Consider the following 17,836-nt stretch of genomic DNA (forward strand, 5'->3'; position numbering starts at 1 on the left):
GTAAGAACACAACGACATCACCAACATTCAAAAGAGCAACAAGAGGCGCTATGCTAAGCATGCTACAATACATTAGGGGAGAGAGAGAGTACTGTAGAAGGAGAGCAAGAAAGATAGCTGGTTACTGTAGGCCTTTGAGTACCTTTGTGTCATCGACATCGAATGGTGAAGCGAGGATCCACGTGGCTGATGGGCGGCTGCCGTGCTGCTACTGTAACAATACGAAAGATAGGAAAAAAGAAGGCATTCCACGTGGCTATATATCGTGTGATTAAATTTGTGAGTAGTTGAGTGGGTGGGTGGGGGTGATTAAAAAAAGAAAGTGTCCCGGTGCTTTTTTTGTTGAAAACTTAAAGGTGGAGAAGAGTAAGAAAATGTTTTTTTTTTTAATGACAGAAGATATACCGTCATGATCGAATATGACTGTACATTTTTTTTTAACGACTTTGCAAAAATAAATAAAACAGTTACTTTCGGTCACATATTCTGTCATTTAAAGTAGCAAAAAATGTTCTATTCCACCTTCAAATTGTTAATTGTAAGTTGGAACCGAAAAGAAAATTAAACCTGTTAGTTAACACAAAAAACTGAAAAAAAGACAAACCACAAGCACTTTATGATCAGAGTGACGAGAAAAATAGATGCAGGACAAAAAAGAAAAGAAATAACATACACACACAAAAAACTGAAAGATATAGTTTCAGAGAAAATTTAAAACAGGGAATCTGGCACCGGGCAGGGAGTTTTTTGGTAGAAAGTTTTAATAAATGTTACATGCATTACATTATTTCCTGTGATTATTTATGATTGGCCATTATTTGAGCAAAAAATGTGCAAAAAGAGAGAAAGAGAGAGTCTATAAAACGATAAAACAGGTGAATAAGACTGATGGTTACTGTAATTGAGAGTGATAACTCGGTGGGAAAATTTGTATTACTGATGATTAACGGGTGTAGTAGAGAAAAGGGTTACGGTACTTGAGCCTACCGTAACCCTATTCTCGCAATTTATCTTTAGCGTCTAGTTTCCACAGTTAGTCGGGTGTTTTTACGTGTTGTTTGGTGATAATGTGGTAGGGTAGGAGGGGGAACCCGTTTTTTTTCTAAAGTTTTCGATGCACGAACCGTCTCGTCAATTTGCTCAATTTGCTCCAGATTGTTGCTTCTGCATTGTTGGCCGATGGACCAGTTGCTCCAATTGAAACATTGCCCGGAGTTTCTCCAATTTCATCAGAACTGTCGTCGCCTCCCTGCAAAAAATCATTGAATTATTGATTGATAAATTTCAGATGAAAATTTAGATTAGTTCAGGGGTGGCCGAATTTTGGCATGTTTTTCCATTAATATTTTAAACCAAAAATTATTTAATTAATTTGAAAATTTCAAAGTTTTTTAAAGAATCGTTTCTAAAATTTTTGAATTTTTCCGAGTACCGTAAAATCAAACTTTCGTTGCAAATATACGGTTTTTAGAATGTTAAGTTTGAGTAATTCAAAGAAAAACATATATTTTTATAGCAAAACTATGAAAAATTTATGAAAAATCGACAGCAGCAAGAGTTTCAAATTACAGTAATCTTTAAAGGAGGGTACAATTTTGCATTCAACAGAATTTTTCGTGTCGAGACCGGATACCGTATTTTTGAGAAAAATCACAAAATTTCGCGTTTTGATGATATTTAATTTTTTGCTGAAATAACTGCCCATCTATTGATTCTTTTTGCAGTTTTTATTTAATTTTTTGCTTATTTTATAGTCTCGAATTTCTCGAACTGTTCTAAAATCAACAAAAACAATTTCACAGCATTTTCAAAAAAAAGCTTTTTGCAAAAAACGACGTTCACAATTGTGTGGGTAAGAAATCGAGGACACACCGAAATTGTGAGCATTTTGGCGCAAAAAACAAGAGAGACTCGGACAAAAGGAAAAATAAATCAAGAAACAGGGTGAATTTTCAGTGATTGGTTTAATTATGAAAAAAATGAATGAGTTGGTTGAGGTTGTTGATTGATTGATTTGGAAATCAAAAAATAAAAACCAAAAAAATCTATAAATGTTGTAAATATATAAAAATTAAATGAAAAAATGAAAAAAGCGAGAGAGCGCAAACACTACCTTGTCCTTCTCCGTTTTTCCATGGAAAGTCTGTCGATTACGAGTATTTCTAGGGAAAGCTGATGAAGATGATGATGTTGGCATTCCAGTGGAGGTAACGTTCACAGCTGTTGATGTTGGAATTTGATATGATGATGGTGTCACCGAGAACGACGCGTTATGTGTTAGTTGATGTTGATGTGGTGGATTTGTAGATGAAGATGAAGATGATGATGGAGCTTTTGGATGATATTGCTGAAAATACTTGAAGCTTCTGAAAATGGGGTTGAAAAAGGAAAGGAAAGATTTTGTTGTTGTTGTTGCAATGCAATGCAAAAACTTAATGATAGAATGAAAAATTATTGAAAATTAATTCGAAAGCGTTGGTTTATCAATTGAATTTTTTGAAAAATGTATGCGATTATTTATTTGATGTCTGTGAGTAGTTAAATTAAAAATATATAATAGATCGTACTGAAACGATTAAAAAATTTGAAAAATTCTTATTTCTCAAAAATATGAAATTTAAATAGCGGAAAAAATGAGAGTGTAATCGTAATCAATGATGTCGGTTTTCCAGAAATCTAAAACGAAAAACGACTTAAAAAAATAATTTCAGATCATTTCTTAACTTTTTAACGGAATTTTCTCTTTTTCTCAAAAAAAATTAACATATTTTTGACAAATCTATGACTTTCTCTTCGAGATTTCAAATTTTTAAATAGTTATTCTCTGTTTTTAAAACCATTTTTATCAATTTTTCGAAAAAAAATCATGCAAGACTTCGCAAAAAACCACATCAATCCGACAATTAAAAATCACATACATTTCCAGAAATTCACAGATAAAAAACGTTTTAAAAAAATTTGTTTTTTTTTGTTTTTGAATAAAATCAAAACAAAGGGCTAAGTGAACAATAGGGGTTGCAAGTGGGCACATAAGGAAAGCAAGCTTTACTCTTTTGTCTAGTTTTAGATAAATTTCGTTCTGTAAATTAGAAAAGAAGAAAACAAAGTATGTTTGAAGAAAAATAATTTTCAAACAAAACTAGAAAAAAGTGAGAGCATAGGAGCTTACCTGACTAGAAGCACCCGTAGAAGAAGGAGCACCCGATAATTGATTTGTGGCAGAAGCAGCAGCAGCAGCACCTCCTGATGATGCACCCATATTTGCACTATTGGTTGTTGCCGAACGAGACATTTGCTGTGATGTGGCTCGTTGTGGTGGACCTCCCGTCGCCACTGTCGGTCCCCCCGTTTGACCACTCTCGCTCAATTTCAATGATTCCATCGCAGTCATCATCTGTGATGGAGGCATTGATGGAGATTGGTGGATCATCGACGGCCTGAAATTTTATTGCATTTAATTTCATTTTATAAAGAATTTTTCATGTGTGAACAGGATATTTGATAGGGAAATACAATATTCTTATAACTACGAAAAGGATTAAGAATTGAAAAAAAAAATTATAATGGGCAATTTTATGTGTCTCCAAAAAATTGCATCGAAAATTGTATCGGCATATTTCTGATTAATAATTTAATTTTTCTGCAATTTTTTCTCATTCGACTTTTCGGAAAATGTTTAATATTTTAAATAACTTTTATTTTCATTAAAATCAACATAATCTGATGAATGAATTTTCAGATTTAAAAAACATTGAAATGTTATTTTTTTGGTAAATTTTTGATAAATAAAGATAAAAACTGTTGCCAATTTATTTCTAAAAATTTCCAGCGTTTTTCTTACACTCTTTATTTACTTTTTTCAAAATTTGGTTTCAAAAAAAAAAACATTTAATTTTCTTTTTTCATATTCCATTTTTTCTGATTCTGCCGAAAACTATCCTAAAATATTGGAAATACTTCGGTGATACCTTTTAGATTTTCATTCTTCATTTCTCAAAAATTTCGCAGTTTTTTCAAGAAAAAAACCTTATTAGTCTCGTTGATGCTCGGCAAATTGCTACCATTTTAAAAAACGACCAACCATAACCTCAAACCATTATCACACAACAACAATACGACTAAAAGGAATAAATAGTGAATAAGAAAGAGAGAAAGAGATAAAGAAGAGGATTCGAGCAATGAAAAGAAAGAAAAAAACTCAGCACCATTCGAAATGACGGTGTTCGCCTAAAATATGGCGACGTCGTCACAGTTGACTTCGTCGGTGTTGTTGTAGTAATATCTGGTGATGCAGCAGCAACATGTGTCAACGGTTCCACAATAAAGCTCGATGACGTGGAATTCGAGGTGGGTGGAGTTGGAAGTACACCACGTGTCATTCTTGACGAAGCAGTTGAGACGTAGAGTGCTCTCATCTGACGATCAAGCGTCGTATCTTCAAAATGATACGGTCTATCAGTGTCTGGAGGTGTCTGAAGATGTCGCGCATCAACCACCATTGTCTGATGACGTCGCCGAGGCGTTGCTGCTGATGGTTCCGAACGTCTTCCAGCTATTCCTGGCCTCCGTGGAGTTTCATATGATGTAGCTGCCGAAGAATCCAACAAAGATTTCAGAAGACTGTTGAGATGCAAATTCTGCCAGACGATCGGGCTGGAAACGAAAGGAGCACACTCTAGAGAACACACAAACGAACAACAACACACACACATGCGGATAAAAAACAGAAAATCAAACAGGAGGGGACATGAAACATGAAAAAACTAAAAACGGGGGGAACAATAGAGAAGAAGCATGCGTGTTTTTTTCTGTTGGAATTATATCAGAAAACTATACCAAACGAAGAACATCGAACCATAACACACAACCAAATTGAAGGATAAATATATAATTTATATATGAAAATAAATGAAATATTGGATAGAAAATGCTGTGAAACGCGCAAAATGTTAGTGAAATATGACGAAAAAAAGAAGAAAAAACTAAGGATTAGGTCTAAAAAGAAAGAAAATTGGTGATATGACAGAGGTAGAATAAAGAGAAAAATGGAAAATTTTGAGGTTATCTGGTCGTTTTTTTTTAAAATTATTTTGGTCAACAATTTGCGCGAGACAAGAATATTCGTTGTTGTAGGAATAAGTGAAATGAGAAGGCTGATGCTTCGTAAGGGATAGATTACCGATATGTTTGTTTGTTTGTTCAGGGTGAACTTTTTTGGGTTAGAATTTTGGAAATGTTAGAAGGAATGGGGAGTGATTTTTTGTAATCGTTTTCAAAAAGTGTATTATGGAAACGCCAGAAAAATCCTTTTTTGAAGTCCACGTGGAAAGGCTCCGCCTGCAAACAGTTGCGTCTCGTTAAGTATTTGGCGGCAAAACCGTAAATTCAAATTGAAAACATTTGAAATTACGGTTTTGAAGCCAAATACCAAACGAGACCCAGCTCCTGACAGTGAAGCGCGTTTTCACGGGCATTTTTCTGCGTTTCCGTAATATTTTTCTATTGGGAGGCGGGTGCAAGTGAAAATTTTGTGTGCTTGAGACTTTTGAACAGTTTCATGCTACTTTTGGAAATTTTTGGAAAAAAATTAATTATATTTATCTGACCCTTTTTTAAAGCCATATTTATTTACAGAAGGTGCAAAAGCGTATTTTTATAGCGTGAAAAATTTCTTTTCATGATAAAAAGGGGGTGACAAGGTGCTCCAAAACAAGTTTAAAAACTCACTTGGACTCTTTGGGTGTCTCACTGGATGCTTTCTGCTGCTGTTGTTCCTTGTCTGATGATGAAGTTGCATCTTCTGTTGGTACTTGAACAGCTGGAGAGGTTTGTGGTCCGACACCTCCGATCAATGGAACATTTCCATTCTGATTCTCACTGTTATTCTCGTCGTCGTCTTCTCGAATGACTGGTTCAGTCGGTGCGTGCGAGATTTGTGATCCAGATTTCTGAAGTGGCGCTGTCGACGTGGCAGACGATGAGGAAGAAGATGACGTGGCTGCAGTACCACCAGCCGCTGGAGTCTTATTGATGAGCTTTGACATCATTGTCGACGAGGTGAGTTGATTCATATACTGCTGCTGCTGAGCATGATCCCGATGACTTGGAATACCACCATTATTGGCTGCAACTGCACCTGTTGCAGTTCGATGTCCTTGTACAGCAGTCGAATTGAGCGGAATTCGTCCTTTTGGATCAGCAATCTTTCGAGTACCGGTGATTCCTGTTGAAGGTTGAGCAGCTGATGAGGTTGCCGTTGAGTTTCTATTGAATAGTGGCGGAATTTGAGCAATTTGCGTGGTGTTGGAGGCTGAAAATATGGGAATTTAATTCGTGTCCTTTTTCTTTTTGTGACCAATTTAGAAATCATTTTCACCCAATTCTCCACAAAAAACTCACAAGGCTTATAACTCGGCGGTTGCAATAAACTGATTGTCGCTTGCCGACTCGTCGGCTGAGCTCTCATCTGAACTCCACCATGCCTTGTTCCACTCATCACTACAGTACCACCAGCCGCCGTCGCTGCCGCATCGTTTTGCGAGCTTCTCCTCGACGACGAAGATCCTGACGATGGAGCTGCCGATGATTGCTGATGTTTCTGAGCATTCGCAGCCGATGCGAGCGCTGATCCTGCAGTGATTGATGCACCTGTGGCTGTTGCTGAGGATCGAGAGTATCGGGATGGCTGAAAATTAGGAAAATGAGATGAAACAAAAGTTTTGGACTATAAATTATAGGAGGTTGAATGTACTATAGGAGAGCAGGAATGCTTGGAAATTTTAGAGAATATAATTCCTGAGCCAGGAAGACGAAAATCAGAAAACTTTTGAAATGTTTTCAAATATATAAACTTGCAAGCATTCTTGTTCCTCGACATACTACAGTTTGCAGAAAATACGACACACAGACATAGACATTCATGCATTTCTAAAATTTGTGCGTGAATATAGGTTACTGTAGTAGGTGGATCCATACACACACACATAGAGACACAACATAATGATATCTCACATAGGGATGATGATGATCACTCACTGAAGCAGAGCTTCCAGACGCTGATGATGACGTCACATGCTCCCTAGTGATAACACCGGCCGGGTGCTGACCCAGAGACGACGAAACATTGATTGACGAATGGCTGAGCAGTGATTGGGCCATTGTGATTTCACTGGCATCCATCTGCAGAGACAAAACACACAGATTCAAAAAATAGTAGGAGAGAGAGAGAAATTGCGTTTTTTTTTCGAATAATGTTTTTTCAAGCTAGAAATATCACACAGACGCGAACTTTTGAGATTTTTCCGTGGTCTCGACACGAAAAATTTGTGTTAAATACGAAAAGGTTCGAGCCTTTAATGAGTACTGTATCTTCAAATTCATGTTGCTGCGGATTTGTTGAATCGATTTTTTGAAAAGTAAAGTTTTTTTCCTATAAAAAAAATTAAAAAACAAGAAAATTGGAAGTTACAGTACTCTTTAAAGGTGCGAACATTTTCGTAATTTACAGACCGGATGCCGTATTTTTGGAGCAAAATCGCACAATTTCGCGTATGGGTAATATCTAATTCCAGACAATTTTTTTAAAAGTTATCTAAAGACTATATCAAAAGCCGATACATAAATAGAGAAAAAGAGCAGCGATGAAAATTTGTTAGATTTAGTGGAACGGGGGAAGGATAAAAAGCGGAATTAAATAAATTTCAACCAGGGATATTGTAAATGGGATATTTAAACATTTTTTTTCAAAATGAATACCATGCGGTTTAGAAATTCGCGATTGGGTTATTAATACTCAAAGGCATAAAAATTGTGTAATAAGATCAATGGAATCTCGAATTAAAAATTGATTTTATTTTGTAAGGAATACAACTTACATCAGATTTTCGTTCTCCTAAAAGCAAATACGTTGCATGAATATCTTCAAACTTTTCCTTCTCGACGCTTTCCAAAATGGCGGCTTTGTTGAATCCGAGTTGGAAGATCTGTAAACATTTTATAAATTTGGAGGGAAATTTCATGGAATTTATTTTTAAAAGGAAAGCAATTTTGTTCAAAAATTAATTTAAAAAAGATAATTACTTTGACTTTTAGATTCAAAAAAAAAAGATTTCTACAATGAAATTTCGTATTTTTAAGTTGTTTAAAGCAAAATTGCCATTTTGTGTATTATAGATGGATAGTGGAAAAAAAAAAGCTTAAACCACCTTTTCGGTACCAAATCTTAAAAATTCAAATCCATTTTTCATTTTTCAAAGTTAAATATTGAAAAAAAAACATTTTTCGTCTAAAAGCTATCAGTTTGAATTTCTCTGATTTTGTGAAGCCCTGGTACGTTGGAGCGCACTTGCAAATTATATTTTTTTTCAATATTCATTTTTTCATTACAATTCGCCTAAGAGAATTACTTTGAAAATTGAATTTAATTAGGTGAAAAATTGAACTTTTTTCCAAATTCCAGCTTCAATTTAAAATTTTAAAAAATTGCAAAACTTTTTGAAAAAAATAATCATAAAACAGTTTTTAAACGTTTTTAATTATTATTTTTTTTCAATTTCCTCTTCCAAACAATGAATATCGTGAGAAAAATCAGATTTTTGCCTTAAAATACAATTTTTAATTTTTTCCAATGTTTTACAATGATTTTCGTCATAAAAACTCACCTGAATCAATTTCTCAATTCTCTGTTCATCAATTTGATCTTTTGGTGGCTCAATAAATGGCTTAAGCTCATCATCTTCATATCCCACATTCATCCATCGATCTTTCATAATATTATCCAATGATGATCTCCTTTGTGGATTGATAACAAGGAATTTCTTCAACAAATTCTCACAATCCGTTGACATATAGAACGGGATACGGTATTTTCCACGGAGCACACGTTCTCGAAGCTCTTTCAAATTTTGTCCATCAAATGGTAGACTTCCGGATACAAGAGTATAGAGAATTACACCAAGACTCCAAACATCTACTTCAGGACCATCGTACTTTTTACCGGAAAATAATTCTGGAGCAGCGTACGGTGGAGATCCACAAAATGTGTCGAGTTTGTTTCCAAGTGAGAAGGTATTCGAAAATCCAAAATCAGCAATTTTAATATTCATATCTTGATCGAGAAGCAAATTTTCAGCTTTCAAATCTCGATGAATTATATTTTTCGAATGCAAATATTGAACAGCAGAGACAATTTGTCGAAATTTGGCTCTTGCTTCTTTCTCTTTCATTCTTCCGTGTGCAACCAAATAATCAAATACTTCACCACCGGATGCATATTCGAGTACTAAATACAGTGTCTGTTCAGTTTCCATCACTTGATATAATTTCACAATATTCGGATGATCCAATTGTTTCATAATTTTCACTTCTCGGAACAATTTTTGAAGACTCGATGGGTTCAGAGCAGTCTTGTCGATAATTTTTATAGCGACTTCATGTCCGGTTATCACGTGCTTTGCGAGTTTTACCTGCAAAAATAATTAATTAAATGGTCATATATCTAAGATTTATTTTTGTCAGGCTGTTTCGTATTTCCGACTGGGAAAAAAAAAGATTTTTAATAAAAAGTTACGGTGCACGGTCTCCAAGGTCCGGACACGACTTAAAATGTTCTGAACAAAAGAGTGTACTCCTTTAAAGGGTACTGTAGTTGTGATTCCCTGTTTTTTGTGCAATGTTTTGCAAATTTTCACAATATGTCTATCATTTTTTCGAAGTTTATATTTCTTTCATGACTTTTATATGATTTTGGGTTTTCGAAAAATAAATTTTAAGCGTAAAAAAATGAAACCGAGATTTTTTTTTCTGAAATTTTCTCTCGTTTCTCAAAAAAAATATATAAAAAAGTTAAATTACTTCTCAAAAAGGAAATATCATTAACTATATATAAAAAAATACAGTTCGTCTGTCCGGAGTTTGTAGTCTATGTAGTCTTTGGAGTCTGTGACGTCACGCCCAAATTTCAGTGAGAATAGTGGGCGTGGCACCCTTCGTGGTGAGACCCATCGTGTTGAGACCCTACGTGGTGAGACCCTTCGTGGTGAGACCCTTCGTGGTGAGACCCATCGTGGTGAGACCCTTCGTGGTGAGACCCAAAATGTTGGCGTGAAATTCAAATTTTAAGTGAAAAAAATTTTGGCGGGAAATTCAAATTTTAAGTGAAAAAAATTTTGGCGGGAAATTCAAATTTTCAGTAAAAAAAATTTTGGCGGGAAATTCAAATTTTCAGTGAAAAAAATTTTAGCAGGAAATTCAAATTTTCAGTTAAAAAAATTTTGGCGGGAAATTCAATCAGTGAAAAAAATTTTGGCGGGAAATTCAAATTTTCAGTGAAAAAAATTTTGGCGGGAAATTCAAATTTTCAGTGAAAAAATTTTGGCGGGAAATTCAAATTTTCAGTGAAAAAAATTTTAGCAGGAAATTCAAATTTTCAGTAAAAAAAATTTTGGCGGGAAATTCAATCAGTGAAAAAAATTTTGGCAGGAAATTCAAATTTTCAGTAAAAAAAATTTTGGCGGGAAATTCAAATTTTCAGTGAAAAAAATTTTTGGCGGGAAATTCAAATTTTCAGTGAAAAAATTTTTGGCGGGAAATTCAAATTTTCAGTGAAAAAATTTTTGGCGGGAAATTCAAATTTTCAGTGAAAAAATTTTTGGCGGGAAATTCAAATTTTCAGTGAAAAAAATTTTAGCGGGAAATTCAAATTTTCAGTGAAAAAATTTTTGGCGGGAAATTCAAATTTTCTGAGAAACTTTTTGTTAGCTTAAGTACCACCTGGAACTGGCGAGACCCATCGTGGTGGGACCTTTAAAAATATGGGCGGGAGCTTCAAAATTTATGAGAAAAGAAATTTTGGCGGGAATTCAAATTTCCAAGAAAAATTTTGGCGGGAAATTCAAATTTTCTGAGAAAAAGATTTTGACGGGAAATTCAAATTTTCTGAGGAAAACATTTGGCGGGAAATTCAAATTTTGGTTCTGGAATCAATTTTTTGTTTCAGCACCTTCTGGAAGTTTCAAGAAAATTCTAGAATGTTCTAGAATCATCTGGAAAATTCAAAAAAGTTCTGAAATGCTCTACAACCTCCTATAACTGTAGGAGTTTTTATTTGTTTCGTCACATCTATATTCAAAGAACTTACTATTAGTAGTTAATTATTCAGACTTCTCCAGTTAAGGAAAGTTATTAACTTATTGAAAAACTGTAACTCTGTGGAATTTTTTCGGGGGAGGGGGACAGCTCGCCACGCCAACAGTGAGAAAAATAGTGTGGTGCGCGGACCTCGAATGATGTCGGCGGCTGATATTACCTGGGGTACCGCTTTTTGCCTTTTCCCCGTGAGTGAACGAGAAAAAGGCGGGGACTATTTTGGCGTACACGCAACGCAGTTTTATAATTTTGAGTGTAGAAAAATCAGAACATTCTAACTGTCTCTTTGAATTTTCTGAATCGAATACCATGGAAGAAGAAAATGCGATTTAATCGATGAAGTTTCAACTTTTTTAATGATACATTTTTGAATGATTAAAAGGACATCTATGTATTATACATTTTAAACTCCGCCAGTCGTTGGCCGCGCCGGAGGCGCGGTCATCGACTGGTTTTAATAAATAAAATTTTTAAAAAATTTGGAAAACAGAAAATTTGCCAAAAACCGGGAGTTTGTAACTACAGTAATCCTTAAAGGCGCTCGGTCGTGTCGAGACCGGCTACAGTATGTTTCAAGCTCTAATTTTTTGATAACTATTTTTTTTCGAAATTTCCAATCATCAAGTGCTCACCTTTGCAAAATTTCCCTTTCCAATAGTCTTCAATAGCTTATACTTTCCAACGTGTACATCCTGATCGTTGCGTCGTGCTGCCGATCGACTTGACATACCCGATTGTCCAGTAGATCGTGCATGTGATGAAGAGCTGGAAAAATTTTTATTGAAAACTGGTGGACTGGGGCTTTATTTTAATTTTAAATGTGAACTAAAATTAACTTTTTTCGGTTATGTGTGACATGATCTCCATCAGGTGACACTTTCACCGTTCGCCGTTTCCCAGATGAAGTTAGTGTGGGAGCCATCGGAGCTGTAGTGACCACTTCAGACACTTTTCGCTTCGGGATCAGAGATTCCTCCTCTTCCGGAATAGGCGTCACAGATGAACTACTTGGCTGGCACATAAATCTAGCGAGTAACGACGAGTATGCCGCATTGAACATATCGAATTAGGTCAAACGGACGCGTAAGAGCCCTGGGGCTCCCCGAAATGGAGCAAAGCGTGGAGGACGGACACACTGGAAAAAACGAGGAGAGCGCCGGCAGTAGAAGAGGAGCAAGCGAGCAAGAAGAAGAAGATGGGCGGCCTTTCTCCATACACATCCATCCATCCATCCATCCACACTTTGGAGAAGAGACACAAATTGCATCCATGTCTCTCTCTATCTGTCTGTATTCCTCTTGAAAAAAGTGTGAGCAAAAGGAGAAAAAAACTAAGAGGGAATATGTGTCCCCTTCTCTTTCTATTGCTCCCATCACATCGGAATTTCTCCAAAAAACCCTCCCCGCCGACCGATAAATGCCCCCACAAAGTGCTGCTCCAAGTGCTACATAAAATCGTGTCCCCCCCCCCCCCGCCATGCCTCTTCGTTTTTTCTAATTTCCCTTCGCGGACCCCCGTTTTTTTGTGGCTTTGATGGACGGGGCTCGTTGAATTTCTGTGTTTAAATTTTCATTCGATGCTGACTGCTTGCGGGGCCATCCAACGTCATCTCGTTGTGCTTGCAATTCTTCATTTTGAGTGAAGACGTCAGCACAGAGGGGAAGAAATGACGACTTTTACAGCCGATTTAATGAAAAAAAAAAACTCGAAAAATAGCGCTTCGGAAACTTTTTTTTTTCATTTGAGACGCGTTGTTCCAATAGAAAAGGAAGTTCCAGCCCCTCAGTTAGAAAAAATTGTTTTTCAAAAAGAAAACCGTTAAACTGCCTTTTTTGGATATAAAATCAAAGGTCAACCGAATCTAGAAACGTACTAATTATATTCGGCCACTTTGCCCCATTTAGTGGCTACGTTCATCATATTGCCCGTACCTCGTAGAACACAAAAAAAGTAAGGCGAACTCAGGCGCCGGACATAAAATGTAAAATCTGATGTTCAACAAGAACAACGATGGTCTTCTTCTATACTACAAGCTGCTATGATGAATCATGGAAAATTTCTTGCAGCACGACCAACGAAAAATTGAGGGGGCGATGAGTCATATTCAAGAAGAGAAGCAGCCGGAAAAAATATTTTGAAACAAGATAGAAACCTGGTCAATTCATATTCCGGAAAAAAGGTCCGAGGCTGTTGAGATGGATAATATGCAGAATGCCGTGAAGATGTGGAAGGTGGTGAATATGAATATGGATGATCGTCACAGCACAAATCATCGAGATCCAGTGCAAATGCGTACGATTTCTTCGTCATCTTAACAGTTCTTGAATCTTGAATCGCGAACAATAATTGAATAAAATAGTGTCGCACGTGAATGTGTAAGGTGATCCAGCAGCTTCTGAGCAGGTGTGTCAACCAGTCTGCACTGTCAGTCAGTTCAGTACAAAAATGAGTCAGTTCTTCAATTCTCTCAGTCGAGGCGCTTGTCGTTTTCTCACAACGTCTGCGTGTCCACCTCTCCTATTACTGACTCTCTTTCCGATAAGTCAATAATAAAAATTGAATAGATTGGGGGTGGAGGAGGTAGAACCGAATAGAATAGGACAACACACCAGGTGCACCGAGACGACGAAGATGGAGTTGAAAAAAAGAAGTTCGCGTCTCACTTTTCTTCTTTATAATCGTACTAACCGAGAAACTCATCACAAACTCTCGGATTGACGTGGCACTATTAAATAGGTTGAGAACTAAGAGGGTGGAGGAAACATGAAAATGTACACCAAAGAGCATCATTACAAAAGCAATGAATAGGGTTGTGCCAGTTTTTGGTTGTTAGTCAATTAGATTCCAGCTTACAGGAGCTCCAATAGCTTATCGATTGAAATGGTTCAAAGTCTATGAATCACATCCGGCGGGCCGTCAAAAATTGACTCCGTCATGTCTGTGAAGTAGTGATAAAGTTTCTGTTTTTGTGTGCCTATTGACTCATTTTTGACAGAAATTTGAAACATGGGATAGGTTGGAACTTTACAGTTTAACAGGGTGAGTTATTCTCATGGGTAAAGCATTTCGAAATTTTTTTGAAATGTTTTTATTCATTTTCAAAAAGTGGCAATCTACTTTTGGTAATCGGCCACAAAATTCTGCGAATTCTAAATTTCTCTAACGTTTTCCAAAAGTCGGCTAATATTCCAGATATTATTGTTAAGATTTTATACTCCTTAGATTCTTCACAAAATTTCCACTAGCGATCCTTCCCTTCAACATTTTCAAATCTTTTTCCCGAACATCATAAAATTCTCTAAAGTAACTCGAAACTGTACTACCGCTTACTTACTCGGGTGGCTTCCACATAAATTTCATAACTTCACGAATAACAGCTCCGCGTGGCAGTGTGTTGACCCCGTTGGAATAAACTGTTCTGGCTGACGGATGACGACGCAAAAGCGTCCCCAATCAGCTTTCACTCAAATTTCAGCTTTCGGTTCCGGGTTTTCAGCCGTTTGGGGACTGAAGAAACGCCAGAAATGTTCCGAAAAAATTTAGAATACACTGTGTGAGGAAAAACGACGACGATGAAAAAAACAGCAATGAACAGCAGAGAATAAGGAAAAGGAGAAGCTACTGCTGCGTCAATGTCAGTAAAAAGAGGATGAATCAGTCTTTCTTTGAGAGGATGAATATTGAAGGCCCCGAGGGCTCGGGGGTAGAGAATGAGACACGACAAAAAGTCGAAAAAGAAGACAGCAAAAAAAGCAAAGCAAAAAGAAACAGAGGAGGATTGAGCTGTGAAGCAGAGAACAAAAAACTCGAAATGACAGATCGCTTTTTTGAAAGGAAGAGCTATTCGTTTGAAAAGGGCACAATTTCGAACGTATTGGTCCGCGTTGGTACAGCTCAATAGAACATTCTAAAGCAGTGCTTTTTTGTTGAACATTTTTGGATGGATAAAATTTATAGACCTGTAAATATAAATGTACTTTTGGAAACATAAAATTCGTGATCACGCTTTGAAAATTTATAATCACTTTTTTATTACTAAACCGCAAAATTATACGTTTCAAGGAAAAAAAACATTAGTGCTATCAAAAAAAAATAAATAAAAAAAAATAAAACGTCATTGTGATAACCTACATACGCATTCTGCAAAAGCAACACCTCAATTAGTGGTATTTATCAGGGAAAACAAAAAAAAACATTCAAACAAAATGACCAGAAAACGTGATTCTTGTCTGGAAAATTATGAAAAAAAAAGTTGAATGCAGTCAGAGATATCACCATGTTTTTTCTCGTCAAAACTAAGAAATGAGGGATTAGAAGGCTAGATGAGAATGAAAAACGACGACGACGGGATTGAAAAGAATGGAAAATGCTGGTGGCGGAGGTTCCGGAATGGATTAGCACACACAGAGGACATGGATATACATATTGAGAAGAGTGTTCAGCTCAGCGCAGAGCACACATACTAGTTGTTGGACCACCACAAACCGCGTCCTAAATTCATTGAAAATTCCAAAGAGATTGTTCTCCTCTCTGACGGCCGAGTAGACTTCGACCCCCAGCAGCAGTTATGGAGAGGAAGAAAAAAGAGCGTGTGGTGAAAAAGTTCCACTAGCATGGACAAATATGGAAATAGTAAAGCTCTTTTGAAAGAACATTAGCCCTGCGGAGAGGATGAAATATGATGATGATGTATTCTGATTCGGATTGAAAAAGCTTAAACAACAGCTTTTCAACTTTTCAGGATCAGTGAGCTTTTAGTCTAAAGAGATACTGAAAATGACGACTAAGACGTCAAAAAGACGAAGAAGAAGAAACAACAGAAATAGGAAGAAGGCGACGAATAGGAAGAAGAAGAAGGAAGCGTAATTTGCATAATATTCGAGTAGTGTATGCTACGTGTGTCTGTGTATGTGTGCTTACTCCCCCTCTTATTCTCGCCACCCCTAATTATTGGGACTTGTTCGGCTTTTGAGTAGAAAAGACATCATCAAGATGGCTCATTCGATTACTTGGTCTTTGGAATTGAAGAGAGACCTCGGAAATTGTGAACATTTTGACATTTTTATTTACATTTTCAATTTTTTTTTATTTTTACACTTTTAAAATATTCAGAAAGGTCAGCAACCTTCAACTGTACAATAAGTCGTTATTATGCAAATTGAGTATTAAAAACTTGGCACTTTTGAAACCATTTTTGGATTAAAATCGAATAAATTATTTTTTTTTGTAGGAAAAAAATTTAAAAAAAAAACAACAATTCTGTTTACTTGTTCTGTACAATTGAAAAAAGTGATTCAAAAACAAAAGCCTTTTCTTATCAGTAAGTGTTGATATCGAAAGCTTCTCTCCGAGCATCAATCATAAAAAAGTGTCTCGTCAAAAAGTACAAAAGGGAGAAGGAGTTCTTTGTTAAAAGTATCTCTGAACCATTGGGAGCAGTTTGAATTTTTCAAAGTTGTCATAGAATTACTAGAAAAATAGTCTTCTGAAGAGATTGAGAGAAAAAGGAAAAAGCCGCCGAATATCTGTGGGTGCAAACAACTAACGAAGAATTGAAAATAAGTCAGTGAAGATTCGAAAAACAAACAATTTGTGAAGAAATCAACGAACGAGGAGAGATGGGCGAGAGAAAATTGAGACAAACTGCAGTGAGAAAACCAACGGGCAAAAAATTAAAACTATTTCGGGAAGTTGGTTCAAACTTTGATCAATTTGTTAAACTAACCCTTCAAAATGACCCCGAAAATACCGAATTTCATAACGAGACCTTTCAAAATTACAAATGGCTAAATTTCAGCAAAAATATCGAATTTGTCAACTTTTCCTAGTCTTAGAGGCCGGAAATTGTTGTTTTTTTTTTCGTTAAGTTAAACATATTTCCAGCCGAGAGGTTACTAAAATATCGACTTTAAATGAAAAAATTGGAGATTTTAGCTGTAATTAAGTCATTTTAGAAATTCTGAAAGACCTCGTTATTTTGAGTGAAATGAAGCAAACTATTGAATTTTTTCAACAATCGAAACCAGAAGCATGGAAAACAACAAATTTTCCCCCATACCTGTGTCCGATGGAAACAATTTCACATTTTTAATTTTAATTGAAAAATAAATGTTTCCGCTTTTTCTCCTTTTTTTTTCTTTAAGAAAAAAAAAAACACTCACCTTCCAGACGTTGGATGGGATCTCCCACTACTCGAATATCTAGCCGAGCTTCCACCCGATGAAGCAGCCGGTGCTCCTGATGATGCCGTTGTGGTGGCTCCAGATGTTCCTCCGCCACCGGTGGCAGTTGCCGTCGACGTTCCGTTCATTTCTTGTGCAGGACGTCGATGATGTGATGAAGAAGTTGAGGATTCTGTTGATGGGCGCGCCGGATGCTGAAATTTAAGGATTTAAAAATTTTTATTGGGCAGGTCAACATTTGAAAAAAAAATCAAATTTTGTTCAAATCTGAAATTTCGCTAACTTTTTTTGTCGCAGCAGATGTAATGCATTTTTATCGATATCGACTATAAAATTTTTTTAACCAACGAATTAACGGAAGATAAACTATCAAAATTTGTTATACCGGGTGATTATTCAATAAAAACTGTATTTACACCAGGACAAGTAGCGAAATTTCAGATTTTAAAAGAATTGGCTCGGCAAAAAATGTTGGAATGTTTTATTAGAAATTTCATTACGAAATTCGT

The 17,836-nt window shown here is 36.1% G+C and overlaps 1 protein-coding gene and 2 non-coding genes across 15 annotated transcripts in view; 1 reads left to right on the top strand and 2 right to left on the bottom strand.

Annotated features, from left to right (window-relative positions):
* The window catches only part of par-1 (Serine/threonine-protein kinase par-1), a gene marked incomplete at both ends in the record, with an annotated part of 33,335 nt that overhangs the window by 2,301 nt on the left and 13,198 nt on the right, over positions 1 to 17,836 (bottom strand). Inside the window, 12 exons of one of the 13 annotated variants that reach the window (NM_001373155.1) lie at positions 143 to 211; positions 1,125 to 1,249; positions 2,114 to 2,347; positions 3,170 to 3,437; positions 4,206 to 4,653; positions 5,728 to 6,310; positions 6,400 to 6,685; positions 7,036 to 7,179; positions 7,875 to 7,982; positions 8,661 to 9,464; positions 11,778 to 11,910; positions 11,982 to 12,205. In NM_001373155.1, coding sequence (NP_001359744.1) covers positions 3,267 to 3,437; positions 4,206 to 4,653; positions 5,728 to 6,310; positions 6,400 to 6,685; positions 7,036 to 7,179; positions 7,875 to 7,982; positions 8,661 to 9,464; positions 11,778 to 11,910; positions 11,982 to 12,205 — 2,901 coding nt within the window. Of the gene's footprint in view, positions 1 to 142; positions 212 to 1,124; positions 1,250 to 2,113; positions 2,348 to 3,169; positions 3,438 to 4,205; positions 4,654 to 5,727; positions 6,311 to 6,399; positions 6,686 to 7,011; positions 7,180 to 7,874; positions 7,983 to 8,660; positions 9,465 to 11,777; positions 11,911 to 11,981; positions 12,206 to 13,297; positions 13,723 to 14,479; positions 14,506 to 17,306; positions 17,522 to 17,836 lie in introns of those variants that run through there. The other 12 variants (NM_001392649.1, NM_001129495.4, NM_001028847.4 and 9 more) reach the window with 12 other exon arrangements.
* Positions 11,923 to 12,056, top strand: H39E23.4. The gene has a single exon (NR_069933.1). It is a non-coding gene; the product is annotated as an Unclassified non-coding RNA H39E23.4 (non-coding RNA).
* Positions 16,262 to 16,341, bottom strand: AH10.10. Its single transcript, NR_102092.1, has one exon. It is a non-coding gene; the product is annotated as an Unclassified non-coding RNA AH10.10 (non-coding RNA).

This window comes from Caenorhabditis elegans, chromosome V (genome assembly GCF_000002985.6).
Source record: "Caenorhabditis elegans chromosome V".
Lineage (NCBI taxonomy): Eukaryota > Metazoa > Nematoda > Chromadorea > Rhabditida > Rhabditidae > Caenorhabditis > Caenorhabditis elegans.